Below are 21,621 nucleotides of genomic sequence, written 5' to 3' on the forward strand. Positions count from 1 at the left end.
ATTTAATTTGATTATAAATGTTACCATATTATTAAACTAAAAAATTAACATATATCCCTCGAATAAGCACCTCCCTCAAATGAACTCCGCCTCCCCAAAGGGCCCTACCAAACAATAAACACTATACTTGAAAATGTTATTAATCATCTAAAACACTGTGAAACAGAGTATAGTTTAGTTTTACGAATGTCAATCAGTTTCAATAATGGTAACCGACAGAAAACGTACAACAAGGAGAACATTTTTATCATTCCGAGAACCATCGTCTACACTTCCTAGAGGGGAAGCGAGCTCACCCTCTAGTTATTATAATAATCATCATTTATAATTTTACAATTAGTTCAAATTATTATATATTATTATGTATATAAAAGAACATATTTATAAAATATGACATACAGTTTAACTGCTTTTTATCAGTATTAAAATGTATGTAGTAAGTGTATATACTGTACAATGTTAAAATATGTCAACAATTGACTTAACAGGATTCATTTCATTTATACATAGAAAGGTAAAATTAATTTTAAAACAGTTTAAATTAAATAAACATAGAAATACATAAACGGGAAAAAAGGCTGGTATAATTTCTTTTGATTACCACACTGTTCACAACGCCACCCCCCACAAAAAAAATGAAAAATGAAGATTAATTAAATCAGACTTTGAATAGGTTATTTTGTAGTTTTAATCATGACAAAATAAATAGTCCAATTTAACGAAAAATCCATTGCTGGCAGCCAATTTGACTATTTTTGGCTTTAAATTAGAGTTTTTTCAGGTAAATACATTTTTTTTGCATTCAATGTTTGTTCAAAGTGGATAACTTATTATGTGGCATATTCAACAAAATTAAAAAAATAATTTTTTCAGGGGGACAAAACATCTTTAAATTAACACATCCCACATGTGTCAAATAGAAAACAAAGTTAGTGTATTATCATCAGATACTAGTGTTTGCGTCATTTAATATAAAACATTAACAACTGTCATTACCAAGAATTTAAGAAACATTAATCTCTGGTAAAGTATTAAGTTTCGCCATTTACACATGCCAGTGCTTCGATATTAATCAATAATTGATAAATTAATATAAAATAACAAAATTACATTAAAAATTGAAATTAAGCAACAATTTCATTGATAATAAGATTCAATTCTGGTTATAGTAGATAAAAACAAAATTAATATAAAAAATCAAAATTGTTTAAAATTTACCTGACAAAAAACATTTTTTGATATGAAGTTTGCGGTACACCACGTATATTAGTTCTGTATTGAGTTTCTCAGAACTAATATATGTGGTAAACCGCAAACGTCATATCAACACTTGATTTCGCCATGCAAACCTTCAAACAATAAAAACATTTTATAAAATTCTCATCAAATGATTATTTTCAGAATCTTAAAAAAAAAAAATAAAACAAAAATATACACATAAATGATAATTGTACTATAGAAAGAATATGATTTTAATCATAACATTAATTGTAATTTGAAATTCAATTGCCTTATAAGGTAATTTACAAAAATATAATATAATAATGTTGTGGGTAAAAATACAAAATAACCAGAATATTGGCAAGATTTTGGAACATTCATTATTAGTACTATTGAGAGTGTTGCAATATCTATGATAAGACTGCATTCACATTACATCTAGGTTATCCACTGTCCCGTATTTAATCTGAACATAATGCACTTATCAATTGTATGACCCACTATACGACCCCCGGGAGAGGTGCATCATTTGTACAATGTGCGTCATATCTTATGCATACCATGACGCACCCATGCGTCACAAAATTTACTTACCATCATGTGAAAATGATGCACCCATTTTAGAATTAGTGAAGAACCTTTTAGAGAAAAAGGACGCGCTATGACTGTCCTTTTGTGGTAAAGTGACGGACATTGACGGACCATTGTTCATTGAGGTGATCTACCGTTCAGGTTTCTTGGCGCACTCCTGTGTCATTAAGTATTCGTAAATAACGCACCATTGGCGCACCTTTCCCGGGGGTTGTATAGTGTGTAATACAATTGACAAGTGCATAATAGGGGAATTAGTTATGAGCTCAGCGTTATGCGATAGGATTATCAGTTCCTTTCCACGCAGCCTTATCCTCCCTAGTATTTTCAACCATGTACTCATTTACAGCTGAGCAGACTGGGAGTTGTCTGGAATTTAGCCTGGGTCTTTCTGTATAATAGTCTTACTTGGCTAACTCAACTCCACATAAATACTAACACCAAGTTTTTGTGCGTATTAATGAGGTATAATTCCTTGCTAAATCTTTATTGCATTCAGTTTAGATTACTTATTTTGGATATTAAAATTCATTTCATATATCAAGAAAAAGCTAACAAAATATACATAAAAATTAAGAAAAAGCTAACAAAATATACATTAAAATTAAGAAAAAGCTAACAAAATATACATAAAAATCAAGAAAAATCTAACAAAATATACATAAAAATCAACATTATAAAAGTTGTATAAACAATTGGATTGTTGCTACAACCAAAGAACCTGCACCCTTCTACTACACATTTTGAAAAAGATCACCAGTAAAACAAATATGTTGATTAAAATGAATTAGTAAATACTTAAGTGTACACTTCATATGAGTGTTGTACTGATAACTTCTTCTGTTGCGTTCAATGCATTCTGTATTTCATCCTCTATGGCAATCCCATCATACAACAATCCTGTTAACGACACAAAACAACAAATGTTCAATTGTGTATACAAACTATTAGTCAGTACAGTAGGTTCAGCGCAGTACACTTAAGTCAGCAGTGTACACTTAAGTCAAGACTGTATACTTAAGTCAGCACAGTACACTTAAGTCAGCACAGTACACTTAAGTCATCACAGTACACTTAAGTCAGCACAGTACACTTAAGTCAGCACAGTACACTTAAGTCAGAACAGTACACTTAAGTCAGAACAGTACCCTTAAGTCAACACTGTACACTTAAGTCAGCACAGTACACTTAAGTCAGCACAGTACACATAAGTCATCACAGTACCCTTAAGTCAACACTGTACACTTAAGTCAGTATGGTATATGCAATGTATTGGCTTAAGTCAGTATGGCATGTTTAAGTCAATAAACTACATCGCTTAAAAGGCAAATACTGTAATGGTTTATTTAAGTTCATTGGTGTGTTTACATTTACTAATCGTAAATGTAATAATTCCTAAACTGTTTGTCTTCCTCTTCTCTTCACTTTTGAATAAACTACTCAATATAGAATAGTATTTTGATTTTTTAATAGACATGATGATTTTACAAGCCAGGTGATATTTCAAAAGTGTTCCTTTTCTAACAAGTTAATAGTTTCCTGCTCATACTAAACAATATTGTTTTTTTTCCTCAAGCAAAAGATATTTATTCATCATCATGTATATATATATATACTCTCATAAATCTGTCATTTTTTCCTGTGTATTGTATAATAATAATGCTAATTAAATCTAAATTAAATCTTGCAGATTGAATGTTACTACAGCACAATTTTAAAGGTTGTTTATAAAACTACGAATAAAGATAGTTGATTGGTTAAACACACCTGTTGCAAAATCCACATCCCTATCAACCCACAACTCTCTACATACAGTCTTATGTCCTCTACCCCCCACACACCCACAACTCTCTGCATACAGTCTTATCTCCCTACCCCCAAAAACCCACAACTCTATGCATACAGTCTTATGTCCCCTACCCCCACAAACCCACAACTCTCTGCATACAGTCTTATGTCCCCTACACCACCCCCAACCCACAACTATCTGCATACAGTCTTATGTCCCTACCCCCAAACCCACAACTCTCTGCATAGTCTTATGTCCCTACCCCCAAACCCACAACTCTCTGCATACAGTCTTATGTCCCCTACCCCTCACAAACCCACAACTCTCTGCATATAGTCTTATGTCCTCTATCCCCCACAAACCCACAACTCTCTGCATACAGTGTTATGTCCTCTATTCCCCACAACTCTCTGCATACAGTCTTATGTTCCCTACCCCCATCAACCCACAACTCTCTGCATACAGTCTTATCTCCCCTACCCCCCCCCCCCCCCATCAACCCACAACTCTCTGCATACAGTCTTATGTCCCCTACTTCTTATCAACCCAACTCTCTGCATACAGTCTTATGTCCCCTACCCCTTACAAACCCACAAATCTCCGCATACAGTCTTATGTTCCTTACCCCCACAACTCTCTGCATACAGCCTTATGTCCCCTCAAACCCACAACCCAAAAAGGGGCATATTAGGAATTATTAAAACAGAGGGGGGGGGGGGGGGGGGTTTGTGATGGTGTCTGTCAAAATAGATATTAAAAAAAACAGATATTAAAAAGTAGTTCATAATAATATCATTTTAGTTGTCAAATGTGGGGAGCGCACACCCGGTCGCTGTAAAACAGTCTTACATTATGAACAAGTCGGTCATAGTGAACCTCTTCCACAGCAATAACACCGACGATGACGTTGATAATCTGATGAGCGGAGAACTTAAGCAGGTTTTGTAGTAAATTAATAGGATTAAATTAATCTAATGACTAAATGCTGAAAGTAGATCATTTGAAATGAATGTTGTTTACTGTTTGATATCCATAATTGTCCACTAACATATTAAGCATTGAAATGAAATTTTTAAATACATACAGGTAACTGTCTACACTGTATTACAAATAGTTATAACTCAAAGATTTGTTACTATATCTCCTCCTAAACCACATGAACAACAGGGGCGGATTCAAGGGGGCAGCGCCCAGCCAGCGCGCCCCCCCCCCACCTACTATTCTATATTTTAAAAATTGTAATGCAAATGATAGGACATCAAATTAAGTGAGCACTTCATTTCACTACTTTTAGTCCCCGCGCAATCCTGAATCCGCCACTGACTAAAACTGATTAATAAATAAATTATAATTGTTTGTTGTTTGTTTTAAAAAGAAGAGCCAATAAGAAAAATGAACCCAATATGTGGACTGAATATAGGAAATTAAAGTTAATTATGAACTTAGAAAATGAAAAAAAGATTATTTTACAAAACAACTCAACACAAAAGACCCAAAAAAGATTTTGGATAATATTAGATTTCTAGTACCAGGTAAGCCTAAAAATACAAACATAGCAAGTGTAAAAACTAATAATGGTGATACAACTAGTCCAGAAGATATTTCAAACACATTAAACCAGTACATTGCAAATATTGGTCCAACACTTTCTGAAAGTATTCCTCATGTTGACCCACCTGGTAATAATACTACTAATATTGATACTAATAATAGTACTAAAAATACTGACAAATTTACTTTTGAAAATGTTGATGTAGAATATGTCCATACACTTTTAAATTCACTTTCATCAAAAAAAGCTATTGGAACTGATTTATTGGACCAGCTAATCTGATTAAAATTGTCATGGATGTAATTGTCTCCTAATAACCTATATCATAAATTTGTCTCTCTCAAATTCAACTTTTCCAAAACAATGGAAAAAATCTTGAATTTGCCCAGTGCATAAAGGGGGTACTAGAAATGACTGCAATAATTATAGGCCAATTTCAATTCTTCCAGTTTTATCAAAGATCCTGGAAAGAACTGTTTTTGAACAATTGTATTGTTTCTTAAACCAAAATAACATTCTATGTGAAAATCAATCAGGATTTAGGCCAGGTTACTCAACATCCACTACATTTTTAAATATCACAGAGAACTGGTTTAGAAGCAATTGATAAAGGAAAGTATATAGGACTAGTAGTAATGATTGACCTGAAAAAGGCATTCGATAGAGTAAACCACCAGAATCTAATCAATAAACTCAATTCTTTTGATCGTCACCAAAGTGATATTGAATGGTTCAAAAACTATCTTCAAGACCGTACTCATATAACCAACATAAATGGAGCAAATTCTGATGAATGTCACAGTATATGTGAGATCCCACAGGGGTCTATATTGGGATCCTTGCTTTTTCTCCTGTATGTGAATGATTTACCTAGAGCTGTTGATAAATCCACTGTTTCTATGTAGGCTGATGACACTGTATGAGGTGCTTGTGAGCCTAATTGTTAGTCTAACCATTAGATATTAATGTGAGAACGTTTTAGTGGGATCAGGATTGTCTAATGGAAGCAAAACAAATTTCACGTTCTTCAAAAAACAACCAATCAACTTCTAATATTTAAATCAGCATTTTAGAGGCTACAGTAGATATTATATATTATATTATTATGAACTTTGGTGTTGTTTATATATTATTGTCCCCCTGAAAAAAATTTTTTTTTTTGCATTTTTTGTTGTTGAATATGCCATTTTAATGTCACATAATAGTTATTCACTTTGAAATTTGGATAAAACAAAATTATTTACCTGAAAAAACTAATTAAAGCCAAAAATTTATTTTGTAACTTCATAAGTGAAAAGGTTATTTTTCAGGTTTTTTCTGTATGGAAATGGCCTATTCAAAGTTTGATTTTGTTAATCTTTTTCATGTTTTTGGGGGAGACAATACAAACTTTAAATTATCAAGATCATTAACGAACTGTGTGAACACAGACCATGTCGTTGGATTTTACAATCTGGACAATTGTATGTGAACATAGATAAAAACAAGCTAAAAAGACAAGTTGATAGGATTATCTGAACTAGATTTACAGGTGTGTGCAAGCATCTCAAGCAGGGACGCAAGACCAAAGGTGATTTACATTATGTTAACCTATATTACACGCACTGGATGCAACCAGTGGACACTCCATGGGGGAGAAAATTTGGCAACTATTTCATTTGATGGGATCAAGAAGCTCACTCCTGTTGAAATTTAACACAACACTGAGATAAGGTAATTTTAAACAAGTATAATTGGCGATGGTATCTAAATAAAAATGTATATATTACAGTATTCAAACTTAAAGCTGGTCATTGTGTTCTAAACCTGACCTTTGCTTCTGGTCATTTTGATTCCATGAACAAAATAAATTTGGCCTTTGCTTTTGGCCATTTTGGAACACAAAAAATATTTAACTGTCCATTGTGGATTCTATACAAACAACAAAAGTGGTTAAGTGCTGGAGTGTTATTTTAAAATTTACATAATTACACGGAAAAAATAAATACATGCAAAAATGTTCCTTTCTGCAATGTTATGTAATAACCCATCAGAATGTTTTAAAATAACTACTGTTTTAACAAAATACAATAGAACCACACTTTTATTTAGTGGAAACTTTCCCATGAAAAGAATAAGGAATAATATGTTTTTAACACTACAGTAAAAGCAAGCCTTATTTAGGGATATTTCTTTTAAAGGGAACATGTGTTCTGAATGGATTCGGAATAGAGGTGAGAATACCAAAGAAGTGGAGTTGCTGAACATGGCAATAGACAGAGAATTGTGGCACAACATGATCTCATGATATGGCACTTCGAGAGAGAGAGAGATGTGTTCTGAATGTGTCCCCTTAATATGTTATTACTTGGGACAACTCTATTGAAGGGCCAATTTGGGGACATCTCTATTGAAGGGCCACTTTGGGGACATCTCTATTAAAGGGACAGTTAGGGAACATCTCTATTGAAGGGCCACTTTGGGGACATCTCTATTAAAGGGACACTTAGGGGACATCTCTATTAAAGGGACACTTTGGGGACATCTCTATTAAAGGGACACTTAGGGGACATCTCTATTGAAGGGACACTTAGGGGACATCTCTATTAAAGGGACACTTAGGGGACATCTCTATTAAAGGGACACTTAGGGGACATCTCTATTAAAGGGACACTTAGGGGACATCTCTATTGAAGGGACACTTAGGAGACATCTCTATTGAAGGACCACTTTGGGGACATCTCTATTAAAGGGACACTTAGGGGACATCTCTATTAAAGGGACACTTAGGGGACATCTCTATTAAAGGGACACTTAGGGGACATCTTTATTAAAGGGACAGTTAGGGGACATCTCTATTAAAGGGACACTTTGGTTTGAAAGGTTGTACTATTTCAGGTAAAAGTATCTCACCTGCGATTGCTGCCGTTAACAGGCATGCTATAGTGGCTGCAAATAAACCTCGGAGACATGAAGTCGCGATCTCAGATTTGCGTTCTGGAACCAACGGAACAAGACCACCCAACATCACACCCAGACTACCAAGATTTGAGAATCCACAGAGGGCGTAAGTTGCTATGACTTGCGAACGGATCTATTAAAAAGAAATATTGGAATTATATAATGTTTTGTGTTTTCAGAGGTACTGTATATCTGAAAAAAATTTAACCACACTTTATAACTCAATGATGGTTTGAATTGAAATTTAACAGATTGAATTGACTGATTGAAGCATTGATTGATTAATTGTATAAAAGTATAATTGTAAATTGATTTAAGCATTGTATTTAAGAAAATGAGAAATTGGTATTAAACTCACTGAAAGAGCACCTTTATCGAGATAAGCGCCAAGATTTTCATAGGCTACAAACTCATTTAAGAATGTCTTGGTACCAATCAACTCAGCAACTATCCTGCAGTCTTTGCGCTCTGTTCCAAGTAGCCAGGCAATTGGGTAAAGCAGGTAGCTACAAATTAACTACAAAAAACACATTGTTATCATTGAATATAATACATGTAACAACAAAATTAATCACAGCACAATAATGAGGCAGATGAAAAGTTAGACGAACGTACCCCAATCGCCTACCAATCCAAAGAGGGCGACAAACTATTTTGTAAATTTATTGTAGAAAAATAAATGAAAGAATATCACATTAAAGAGGGCAGCAAACATGATATTTGTAAAATCATAGCATTGAGAATTTAGCACTAAAGAACCATTTTAAAGAAGTTTAAAATAAATAAATTTATATTCATGTGTTCTTCATTTAAATCATTGCAATTGTGCCTTCACAAATAAAAGATATCAAAATTATTCTACTCCAGTTACTGCAGTAACTAAATTTTGCTTACTCCTGCACATTAACTGTCTCATAAACTTTTGTGGTGAAACACACTAAAATTATTTTACTGCACTAAAACATATAGTTGCTGCAGTCACTGCAGTAGTATAATTTTGACATGACCTCAAAGTTTACCTCAAATGATAAGTTTTCTACACCAGCCATATAGCCAAGTTCATGTAACACAGCATTAACAAAGGCCAATACAGATATAATAGCGACAAGATTGGCCAGGACATAGCCACAAATCTTCAAACCGTCCTTAGCTCCACCATACAATGCTTCTAATACATTCTGTTCTTCTCTAAATAAACATAAGGAAAGACAAAATTTATCATTATTTATCGTTTTTCATACACTAGGCTGTTTACCCAGAGGTTTCCTACACACTTACTGTATTATGAATGTATTGTGGATGAAAAAGTGTCAATATGATTCTATTAATGAAAAACAAACCTTTTCTCTCCAATTAATTGTATTTGTGCAATTGACTTTGGTCTTTCAACCTCAGGATAAAAGATCTTAGCACAGGCTAGAGCTGCAGGGGCAGACATGATAGAAGCTGACAGCAGGTGGGAGGCACTAGCACCGAATCCAATATATACGCCAAGTACGCTCCCCGCTATAGTTGCCATTCCGCTTACAATGATCGTATGAAGTTCCGACCTGGTCATGAGATGTAAATATGGTTTGATAGCAAGAGGTGCCGTGGTCTAAGCAATGAAATGAAAGCAAGGAAAAGAAGCAATGAATATGGAATAAGTCAACAGCTATTCATACAAATATAAATATACTGTATGTTTAAATAATAATGATCATATAATACATACCATTCCAACAAAAACATTAGCCGCTGTAGCAAAAGATTCTGCACCAGACGTACCCATTGTGCGCTGCATTACCCAGGCAAAAGCTGATATAACAGCCTGCATTACGCCATAATAGTATAACACTGAGATAACAGCACTTGTGAAAATAATCATAGGTAGTACCTATTGATGTAAGAAACAAATTATTATTATTAATACTCACTTTGCATTAAAAGCATATCACAAATTGGCTTCTAAGAATCACTTTTATTCATAAAAACAATACAAGCCAAAGCAAAAGGGGCATGGCATGGCACAGATAAAAAAAATATAAAATTAAAAAAATTTATTTCATTTCAGGTCAGGTCTGTGTGTCTGTACTTACAAACTTTGAATAGGCCATAGGCCAACAAAACAAGAACAGCAATATGATTGTGCTTATCACAAATTAGCTTTAATAACAATAATAATTGTCACCTTTAGTATAATCAATCAATCAATCAAAGTAACATTTATTTCTATTATAATTACATAATAAATAAAAATTGACAGTAAATTGATTAAAATAAGAGGGGCAAAATTCCAAAAGCGAAGCTTGTAAAAGGCAGCCCATAAAAACTAAAAAAGAAAACAGGACAACACAGGAACCGGAAACAGGAAAAAAGGCATTGTCTGATTAAACATGTATTGTCCCCCAAAATCATGAAAAATAAAGATTTTGAATAGGTCATTTTGCAGTAGTAAGGAAGTTATTCACTTTTCATAAGAAAAAACTTTAAAAAAAAATATGATTTCACTTATAAAAAGACAACATAAACAGTTAAACTTAACCAAAAATTCATTGTCTGACAGACAATTTGACTATTTTTTGCTTTAAATTACAGTTTTCTCAGGTAAATAATTTGTTTTGACCAAATTTTTTGTCAAAGTAAATAACTATATGTGACATTAAAATAGCATATTCAACAAAAAAAATGTTAAAAAATTATTTTTTCAGGTGGAGAATGTATCTTTAAATATGTTTGTTTAGTGTGGAGTAAATAAGATGCATATAAATACTAGGTCAACTATGATGACTTACATTATATAATATTGTGATTACGATTACGTATAAAAGTGAATTTTCATAATCTTTGCCAATATGCAGCACTAGTTCAAGGTCTAGCTTTAATAACTATTTGTTAATGGTTATAACACATATATTGAGTTGTTGACTTTCTAAGGACCTGGGGACAACATAAAAACATATTTAAAGTCTCTGACTTTTACACTGGTACATGTTGGCCATATTGTGAAAAAAAATGTATTTACCTAAAAAACTGTTAATTTAAAGCAAAAAATAGTCAATTTGGCTGCCATCCAATGGGTTTTTGGTTGAATTTAAGTGAAAACATTAATTGTTTCCGTTTTTTTTCTACAGAAGTGAATAACTTTATTAAAACTACAAAATAATCTATTCAAAGTTGTATTACCTCCGCCAAGAGGTTATGTTTTCACCCCTGTATGTTTGTGTGTGCGTGTGTGTGTGTGTGTGTGTGCGTTTGTGTGTGTGTCTGTGAACAGCCTGGAGGCCACAGTTTTTATCGGATTCTCACCAAATTTGGACACAATGATCTATGCCTCAAAAGCTCGGACGAGTTCGAATTTGAGGGAAAAAGGTCATATGTCAAGGTCACAACTAACAAAAAACTATTTTACTGCCTAGAGACCAGAGTTTTTATCCGATTCTCACCAAACTTAGCCACAAAGATCAATGACTCATCATATAATTGTGGTTAAATTTTGAAGGATCAGGGTCAAAGATCAAGGTCCACAAAAAAAAAAATAATAATAATAATAATAAAAAAAAAAATCTCAGCGGGACTTGAACCTGCGATCTCAACTGTGAGAGGCTGGATACATAACCATTACACCAAACTCTCATCCACAACTTTGTAGTGTGCAGTTAGTCTATTTGCATTTAGATCTAATTTAAAAAAATGTAAAAAAATATATATATTTTTTCCGGGGACATTTTATGTAGGGGAATTTTACAGTAGGCGGAGGTTTGTACTCTCGGAGTACCCTCTAGTTAATCTTTATTTTTCATGTTTTTGGGGGACAGTACATCTTTAAAAAATATTTTGAAAAATAGAAATAAGTATTTAAAATTGATTTGAAATCTTACCACAAATACAAAGTACCTCTCTTCTAAATTCTTATCAAAGACAAATTCAGCTCCAGCATATGTATAATCTAAGAAGGTCTGTACTTGGTCACCTAACCATTGAAACATGATGTACCCTGGCATTGTGCGTAAAATTACAAGTCCAATTAATGCCTGTAGATAGATTCCCCATATCACAGTTCGCCATTGAATCTAAAGATATAAAATAATATGTCATTGGTATGTAGTCTTACTATACATGCTTTCCCATTCTTTAAGTATGACGTTTTTAGCCATTTTTTGCCACAAAGTAAAATACACAGTACAGTAAAAATATACAGATTAAAAAGCATATACAGGATTTACAAAATACAAAAATTAAGAGGATAAATGCGATTAGGTGTTCCCAGATGTTCGAAAATACAATTATTTGTGTTTGTTTGTTAGTCGACTTGTACTTGCTAATCAGAGAAGTGTGAAAGGAGGTCAAATACAGTATTAAGTAAAAACCTGTTAGCTTTACCCCCTGTAAAACTTCAGGATATGGTACATACAGTGTATAAAAATAATAAATACATTTGTGAATGTTATTTTTTTATGTTACTCCTTGATCAATGATTACTTATGCAAAATAGTATCAAAATATAACAATGAATACAAAATATTCATTGTAATATTGAAATAAAAGAACAATCTATATCCTTTATAATAATCTTGAATAATCAATAAAGATACTATACACTGATGTGTGAATGTTGTAATGCTAATAAACAGTACAGTAGCTATATAATGTCCCTGTATAGAGTCAGTGGCGTAACGGTTTTGAGAGCTCACTGGCTAAATCCAGGGGCCCCGGAGCTTATGGGAGGCCCTGAGCAGTGCTCAGAGGAAAAACCAGGCATTACAATATGTAGAAAAAGGCTAAAAACGCTTACAGCGTTGGAGGGCCACTTAGGGTTCCTAAACCAGGGGCCTCAGGCATCTGCGTTACGCCCCTGTATAGAGTCATTTATTCCAACTGAATATGTCACCACTATACTACTTTTAGTACTGGTTGGGAACAACAAACAACTGCTTCTATATACCGTATATCCTCTGGTATAATCCCACCCCCTTAGAACATGAAATTGGGCCGACTTTGGGAGATGGATATAATACCGGGGAAACCCTGGTTCAGGAAAAAGATGATTGGTAAGCATTTCTTGTAAAAACTTGTCTATTAACTAGCTAGAAAAAGGCTTAAATCCAGATCAAAAGTCAATACTGGGACTATACTAGGGGATATGTATGTTTGTGAAAACATACATAAAGTAGGGGGTGGGATTAGATCCAAAGTGGGATTATACCCGAGGATATACGGTATATATATATTATACATATTTACCGGTATTTATAAGGCAAAAAAATGAAAACATCCTAGTACTAGTAGTGACAGAGTTGAGATTTGAACATTAGACACTGGGATTGATAAGCAGACACAAGCCACTATGATACAGTGCCACTCCTCTTTTTACATAAGAAGCAAACTTAAGCCTTCAGAATTTATCATTCTCATGGTGCTTCTGGTTTGTTTTACCAGTGTCAAAAAGTGAAACAATTTATTTTATTTAAATGTTTTTTCAAAAAGGCAATTTTTTGGTAAATTTTACTCATCATGCATTTTGGCTACAGCTTGAAATATTTAGTTAGAAACTGTTAACTATTAGCTGTTAACTATTAGCTGTTAACTATTACAGTAGATGGCTAACAAAGTTACAATGTGTAATAACAATGACCTGTTTTTAAATGGTTACACTTGCACACTTTCAGCTAAATTTCAATTCTAGTCACATGCATGCTTTAGGGTTATGATAGTCAGTATGCACACTATATATCTTACGGTAAGCCTAGTATATCAAGAATAAAGCTTGGTTCCCACTAGAGACGCAACGCAACGACGTAACGCAACGTAATTGATTAAACCAATCACAAGCGATGGATTATTTGAACAGTCGCTTGTCATTGGTCAACTCCTTGTGTTGCGTCTACGTCTTTGTGTTGCATCATAGTGGGAACCAAGCTTAAGGGACAACTTAAAACGTAAGCAAAGTAATCTTGTAACTTGATTGCTTCATAGGCCATGTTTTCGCAGCCAAAACAAAATTATCGGTTAATTTCTTAACAAATAAAGTGCACACGATCAGTCATTACCAAAACAACCAGATGCCCAATCACAACGCAACAATTTGTCCTCCAGGTCAAAGGTTAAAAATTATCGCATTTATCCGATAATTATCTGATTTGAATGAGATAATTATTGGTTAATTTGTCTCAATTGGAATCAGTTAAACCCTGTTTCCACAGGCAGTTTATCAGTTTGGCTGTGGAAACATGGCCTAATTTTGTTTGTCTAAAAATGTCATAAACGTCTTCATTTTTTCGAAAAGAAATGATGACGGTGGTATGTTGGAATGTCCCCACATGAGGGCATGGTTGCGGACTAGTCCATTATGGTCCAGGAGTATCATAGGAACTTTAACTCCTTCTGGAGAGCATGGGCTATTGTCGGTTTATCTAGGTAAGCTAGGCACGAAATACACTTTGTTAGTATAAAAATGTTGTGGCAACACAAAACAACATGCACTGAGTTTACCTTGCTTGGGTATTTTGAACAGAATACACTAAACGTGAGCATGACGAAGATTCCAAAAGCAGAAATCAACCTCTCTGGCTCTGCATACACATCGTGAAATACACGAGTAACACCAGCAAATATTATTAATATAAGCAACAGAGAAGCGTATACAAGCCTATGTAAATGAAAAGCAAGAAAACATAACATAAATGTAAGTGGTAATTCTCATACAACTTCTTAAAACTAACACTGAATTGATTGAGGTAGTTTTGCATCAGAAGCCTCTCTCTCTCTCCGTCATTAAGGCCAATTTACACAGACGAGCGGTAATGATAAGCAGAAAACCATGTAGCATGTCCCATGTAGAATCTGTATCTATCCTGAGCGGGAACCGCCCATCCGTTCCACATTGTGTGTAAAGAGCCATAAGGAATAACACAGATTCTATATTTTTATTACCGTTACCGCTCGTCTGTGTAAACTGGCCTTTAAAGGGCACTTCAGGAAAGGTGGTTTCTCATTTAAACTCTACAAACCCTCTGGCTAGAGGTGCACAGTAAGGACTTCATGGCCTGCAGTTAGTTATTTCTTTCAAGAGAAATTTAGATTGTAATAAAACTCATATTATATGTAATTCAATTTATGGTCTCATTCTTCTGTTTGTTAGACAATACCTTGATAAAGTTGCCATTGATTTTCAAATTATGTTTTTTATTGTAACATAGTTCTTTAAATAATTTGGCATTGTACCAAGAAAAGATACATTGCCTTGAAAGTCAGTCAGTTACCACGGAAGCGCCAGGAAGTAATATCAGCATCATACCATGAATATGCAAATCTAGACTATGTCTTAAATATATAAATTATAATTGGATATATATAGTTCACACGTTTTTCCAATTAAGTTTGTTTTTATTATTTTTAAGTAATTATGTTTAGCGAAGCATAGTACTTCCCTGGTATTTTATTCAACAAAATCAATTTCTCTGGTATAATAGTTTTTAATTTTATATTATTTAATTCATGGTGATCCAAACAAAAATAAGAAAAATACTGTAAGTACAAATATGGACTTACTTAATAATATTCGTTCTGATATATAACGCTTATTGCACAATTCTTCACGCTATTACCTCAGTGAGTTTTTGGATCAAACATGAAAACATACTCCCATAATGCAGCTAGTAATCAGAGCAATTGTGTTTTGACCTAACCAGGTACCAATTTATACACCTGGATGGATAGAGGCAAACAGAAGTAAAGTGCCTTGCCTAAGGATACAAACGTTGGATTTGAATTTACGATCAGTAATCCAATGTCCAACACACAGCGTCACACGCTCTCACTTGGATCAATAAAAAAAAAACCAAAAACAAAACAAAACTGTGACTTACCATCTGTACCACTGCCAATTCACTGTACAAAAATCAATAGGTTTCTTTGCAAAAGCATCATAAATAAACGAACCATATCTTCTTTTTATATAACGTAAAAACCAGACTACATTCACGATTAATGTAAGAATTAAGAGGTAGTACGAACGTTCAAAGTACTTTGCCAACACGAATATTAAATACACATAAAACAGCACTGCAAGTAATATATAGAAGAGCCGAATGATACATTTTCTGTTTTGATTATAAAATGAGTTGAAAGCAGTTTCTATCTGTTCTATTGCCTGTAGGAGAGATTGAAAAAAAAGTGGTTACCGTACCAGGTTGGCAAGGTGAAGAATTAGCAGTAGAGAAATAGTGCTTACGGTAGAACACGTAGTTAATTACTATTAAGAACTTTTCAAGAGAGTATCCCAGGCTATATGTACGCTGCTGTACCATAAGCATTTACTGTATCTATTATTTATTTAAAAGATGAGATATAAAATGAAGGATTTAAATTTGTTGGATTGATTTTAAAGAACTCTGTAATTTTGTATTGTACGTTTGTATTGATGTTTATTTTTTATATTGCTATTATATATCTTTATTTTTGTAAATCCCAAGAAATTCAGTTTTTCTCTGTGATTTTTGGATATTTGAATAAATAAATAATAAAATTCTTTTAAAAAAATGTTAAATTAAAACAGATAATCAATTTAATTAATAGCCAATTAGTAAACAGATACAAAGTGGGTTTAATGTGAGTTGTATTCTATCATATCATAACAATAAAAATAAATCATTAAAATACTACTATACGGTTGCATAGCATTGTATTATACTGTATTGGATCACCTATTTAATTAAGTTGCTTATAAATGTTATTTCAAATTTACCTCTGTAAATACGTTGCCCTCTGTCTGAGTATACACCTCGCCAGCTTCATTATCGCCCTCTACAGGTAGACTTTTTATTACCACGTCATCTACGTCATCTTCCTGAGCTTCAGACCCCTTTATGGTAAATAAAATAATTAATTTATATTTTTTTAAATGTGAAAATTCCTTCAGTATCTTGTTGTTTTTAAATCTTAGCCTACTGTAATTCTGCTATAAATTATCTTAAAAACCCCACATTTTTATTAATTTCTTTGGTATGAGTTGTGGATTTAGATTTAAACACTGTTTTGTAGACTATAAATTAACTTGACATCAAGTTCTTTACGCTCACACGGTAAAGAAATCAAATTCTTGCGTTATCTTCCTTTCTGATTTCCTTTCATTTCCCTTGACTAAAGTTTTTGATTCTGCAAGCAAGTAATTCAAGTAACGAAAACAATGTATTTTTATATGTGCTCTAGTTTAGTACTTAACACAAGTATTCTGCTGCTATAGAATACAGGAACAGTAAAATCAACAAGACATTCTAATTTATTTTAAACTGTTAAAATGAATATTATCACCAATAATAACCATTTACACCAATAAATACATACATCATACAGTTGTAATGTAACTGTCCCATTAGGCACCTTTAAGGAACAGCATATGAATGAAGAATGATCAATCATTGGTGAATTGTAGTCAGAATCAAATATGTAACTAGTGGGTACAGTATTCCGGATATTGTAGCATTAAAATGACTTGAGGCCTACATTATGCTAATAGCTTAAATAATTTCCATTTTTAGATTATTTTTGTAGTTTCTTTGTTGGCCTATATTACAAAATTGAATTAGCGTTTGATGTACAGTATATAACTCATAATGAAATATTGATTGTAATGGTGATAAGACCAAAGCAGGCACAGATATTATCTGGTGCATTAGATAGTTTATCTTTACTTTGTATGATTAAATGAGACAGGTTGTAGCATCTTAATGTGAAAGATATGTAATACTCTGGAGCATTAACTCGCATCATAATGCTTCTTTACAAATCTGAAATTGCTAAGATTAATAGTTCTACATTTGGCACATAGAAATGTAGAACAGATAATCCATTCCTGGATATAGACTGCAATATTATTACTATTATTATTTTCATCTCAAAATGTGGAATAAGCAATTTGGGAGAGCAAAGCAGGGAAAACGAAAGGCACAGAGAATTTTTCAGTTGTTACCAAAATTTTAAATAAGATAATATTTGTGTAGGAACACAGATTCAAAATGCAGAAATATTTTCTTTTCTTAGACGATTGAAAAAACAAATATTATAAAGTCAACAAGAAACATACTTTTATTTTTTATTTTTATTTTATTTTATTCAATCGAAACCAACAGCGATAATTACCGCCAGTAACAGGTTTGATACAAACAAAGCCATGAATGTTTAAAGCACCTTGATCAAGGGCTTCTCTCGTCCAGTTCCCACCTTGACCAGAGGAAAAGCATAAGCCAATACATCTGAGGCAGATACTAGATGTAGGGGCTGCCATAAGAGTCAGCAGTACTGATTTCAAATGCCTAACGTGACCCCCAGCTCCATATACAGCACCCGATATTCCCAGATGGTCTCCCATCCAAGCTCTAACTAGGCCCAACGTTGCTTAACTTCGGTCATCTGACGAGAACCGGTGTTTCAACATGGTAAAGCCGTATTGTACAGGCATTAAAATAGTAATTCATCATAATAATGCAAGAAGGCCTGAGGGGTCATGGATCAGTGGCAGATCCAAGGGGGAGTGTGTACATATGTATAGTACAGACATACACGCTCCCATCCCGTTTAAACAGCTAAAATACAGAATAAGATTAAATGATTGTTAGCACTCTTTCACTTTAACAATCCTTGATCCGCCCTTTTACGATTGCTAACAGTTTTGTATTTCTACAGAATTCTAGTACAACTTTTCATTCAACACTGAACAAGGGCATTGAATGTGCAGATCCTATACACAAAAGCTGGTTTATGCTTTAGGTTTATATTCTTAACAATACAAAAACACCCTATAGCTAGCTTTAGGCTTGCTAATTGTTGGAAGCTTTAGTTTCCATATGGTTTTCTTGATTTACCTTGATCTTGGACATCTAAAGCAATGCTTGTGTGTCCCTGAAAAATATCCGTAGAGGTTCGAATCCAATCTACTAGAGTTGAGAGCAACCAAACCTAAGCATTACCCGTTCGGCCACAAAGTACAGTAGTACATAAAAATATCCGTAGAGGTTCGAACCCAATACTGAGAGCACTCAAACCTGAGCATTACCCGTTACGCCACAAATCAGTACATGTTACGCCACAAATCAGTACATTACGCCACAAATCACACGACACATCAGTTTTCGTCTCTTTTCTCCATCAATTTGTCGTTATTCACCTTTTATTTCAAAGCCAGATATAGAATGGTTTTTGTTGTATTACAAGAAAAAAGGGAAAATGGTTTAAAGATATGTTTCAACATGTCATAATGAAAAAAAAGATAGAAATTCATATACTATACTCCATGCCTGTGCAATACACTATGATGAGTCATAGAAGACCTGGGCAATTTAACAAATAAATGTAATATTTATATACCCACACGTAATAAAAATTATGTAGCAATTCTTTAATTGAAAATGGTTTGAAAATACTTTATTGTAAAAAATACCCACCCCCCCCCCCCCCCTAAAAAAAACCCCAAGTATTCCTAAAAATAAACAAAACATAAAAATGAATTATACTTTTGAAAACATTTTGCATTGTTCATTAATACTAATGTAGAGTGTAATAAAGAAAACTATTAATATTTATATATATAGGTAACTTTATTCCAAAAAAATGTAACAAATCCATGCACTGTGGATTTACAAAATCTGATAAGTTCTTACATGCATGCATCCTACAACAACAAAAAATATAAAATAACGTAAAAATAAAGATTCAAAATAACAAAAGCCACTTCTGTTGCTGGCAATCTCACGCAAATTAATTAGGTCGTTTATATTTAGTTTTTTAGTTATTTATAGTTACACAATAAAAAGAGATATGAAATTATAATTAATTAATTAAATTACTTGACACTTGTGCTTGCCCGTATAACCTTAGCAAGATTACTACTACTACTGGCCTATTATTAGAAATAGACCCATTCTACAACAAAAATTAGCTTTCAAAACCAGAAAACAAAAATGCTGCTAAAAAAAATGCACAAGCGTAAGAATAATAATATCACAGCATACACTCACTTAGCCTTAACAAACTAGGCTAAGCTTAATAAAGAATTCAGTGCGCACACACAGCAAGGACTGCATTGAAGCAATCCTTTTATTCAAGGCCAGCCAGGGGTACCGTATTCTATTCCAAGGTACACAACAAAACAATTTCATGACCGTCAAGTCTGTGTTGTTGTTCCCCTCTCTCTGCTTGTTGCTTCTTAGCCTACAACACTACCCGGTTAATCTTACCTGTTCATTGTCCGTAAAAGATGTCTCCTTATTGTCCTTAACATCAATTGCATGATACTCAGAGGACTTGCCAGTTTCATTAGCCTCTTTTGATGTCATTGTATAGCAATTAACCTGATGAGGTTTAAATTCTGTGCGGAAAATAAACACACGTGAAACAGCTAACTAGCGGACTGCCAACTAAGCTCTCTCAAAACAAAACGCACTAGTAGTTTACCATTTATTCGGACGCACTTAGCGATGGTTGTTTGCGTACAAGGATAAAGACCCTTTCGCATTATGGATGCTTTTGGGTGTACAAACAGTACGATTTATAATAGGTGACATTATACGCGTTAACATGTACGCGCTTCCTACACGCGCTCACAATCGGAAACGCGTATTTTTACGCATAGATAACGCGGCCAAGGCAACAGACGCACTTCCGTTTTAGGAGTTTCTTAATTTTTATTTTGAATTTGTAATCATTTTTACAGTATTTTAACATTGGCCTATATCGTTTTTTAAATTGTCTTATAAATTTTCATTTTAAGTTTTCATAATTAACATTTTTTGAATCTTGAATATGCTATTTTATTAATTTGTTAATTAATGATATTATATAAATAATATTATAAATTGATAGATGGCGATTGTGAAAATAATATGAATATATTGATAGCGGTTAATCAATATGCAAAATAAGATTTCATTTTAGTAATGATATCTGTGAAATTTAATAATTGTTTGATATAAAGAGGGCGTATTATGTTGGATCTTCTGAACACAGTTCTGACGTTTACTGTTTTAGATACAGCGCCATCTATAGGCTTCATTACCGTGATTTATCTTTGCGCGCACCACGATTGTTTTAAAATATATTATTACTTCATATAATATGTAGTTAAAATTAACTTAATACAGATTATTATAAAAATGAATCAAGAAATACTCTACTCTATGATATATTCAGCAAAAGACAAAAAGACTGATTACAACAAATGAATTGTGTATGTTTTCCTATCTTAGTTTTAAACTAAGATATCTTCTTAAAACTAAGACTAGATATCTTTATTTCCGAATAAATGACAGTTTGGCGCGCCCTCCATTCGTTTTAACACCAAAGGTCGTTAAATAGACTCCAATTTTCCAAGTTAAATTTGTAATTAAGTGTCTCTACGTTGATTTTCTGGTTGATGGTGCATTGTTGCCCACCTCAGTTTCTCGTAGAATTATAAATTAGTTTTAGGCATATGGGTTCTCGTACCAATGCATTTTTCCACTCTACTTTTATTTCTTTTCCAAGGTTGTGGGATACCCTCCCGATTGAAGTGACT

At 33.3% G+C, this 21,621-nt stretch overlaps 1 protein-coding gene, 1 long non-coding RNA gene and 1 pseudogene across 2 annotated transcripts in view; 1 reads left to right on the forward strand and 2 right to left on the reverse strand.

Moving 5' to 3' along the window:
• LOC144838616 (uncharacterized) overlaps positions 1-21,621 on the forward strand; it is a 311,214-nt gene that overhangs the window by 6,931 nt on the left and 282,662 nt on the right. The gene's annotated exons all lie outside the window — the stretch shown is intronic.
• Positions 1,525-20,471, reverse strand: LOC144838598 (solute carrier family 28 member 3-like). The gene is made up of 11 exons (XM_078694022.1): positions 20,306-20,471; positions 16,819-16,935; positions 15,941-16,224; positions 14,565-14,721; positions 11,954-12,145; positions 9,808-9,969; positions 9,434-9,690; positions 9,113-9,281; positions 8,452-8,610; positions 8,046-8,226; positions 1,525-2,712 (listed from the first exon to the last, which is right to left on the reverse strand). Exons 1-11 carry the CDS (start codon positions 20,402-20,404, stop codon positions 2,624-2,626), a joined length of 1,866 nt encoding a protein of 621 aa, XP_078550148.1. The 5' UTR covers positions 20,405-20,471; the 3' UTR covers positions 1,525-2,623.
• On the reverse strand, positions 18,405-18,522 carry LOC144838896 (5S ribosomal RNA; annotated as a pseudogene).

This window comes from Antedon bifida, chromosome 3 (genome assembly GCF_963402885.1).
Source record: "Antedon bifida chromosome 3, ecAntBifi1.1, whole genome shotgun sequence".
NCBI classification, from domain to species: Eukaryota; Metazoa; Echinodermata; class Crinoidea; order Comatulida; family Antedonidae; genus Antedon; species Antedon bifida.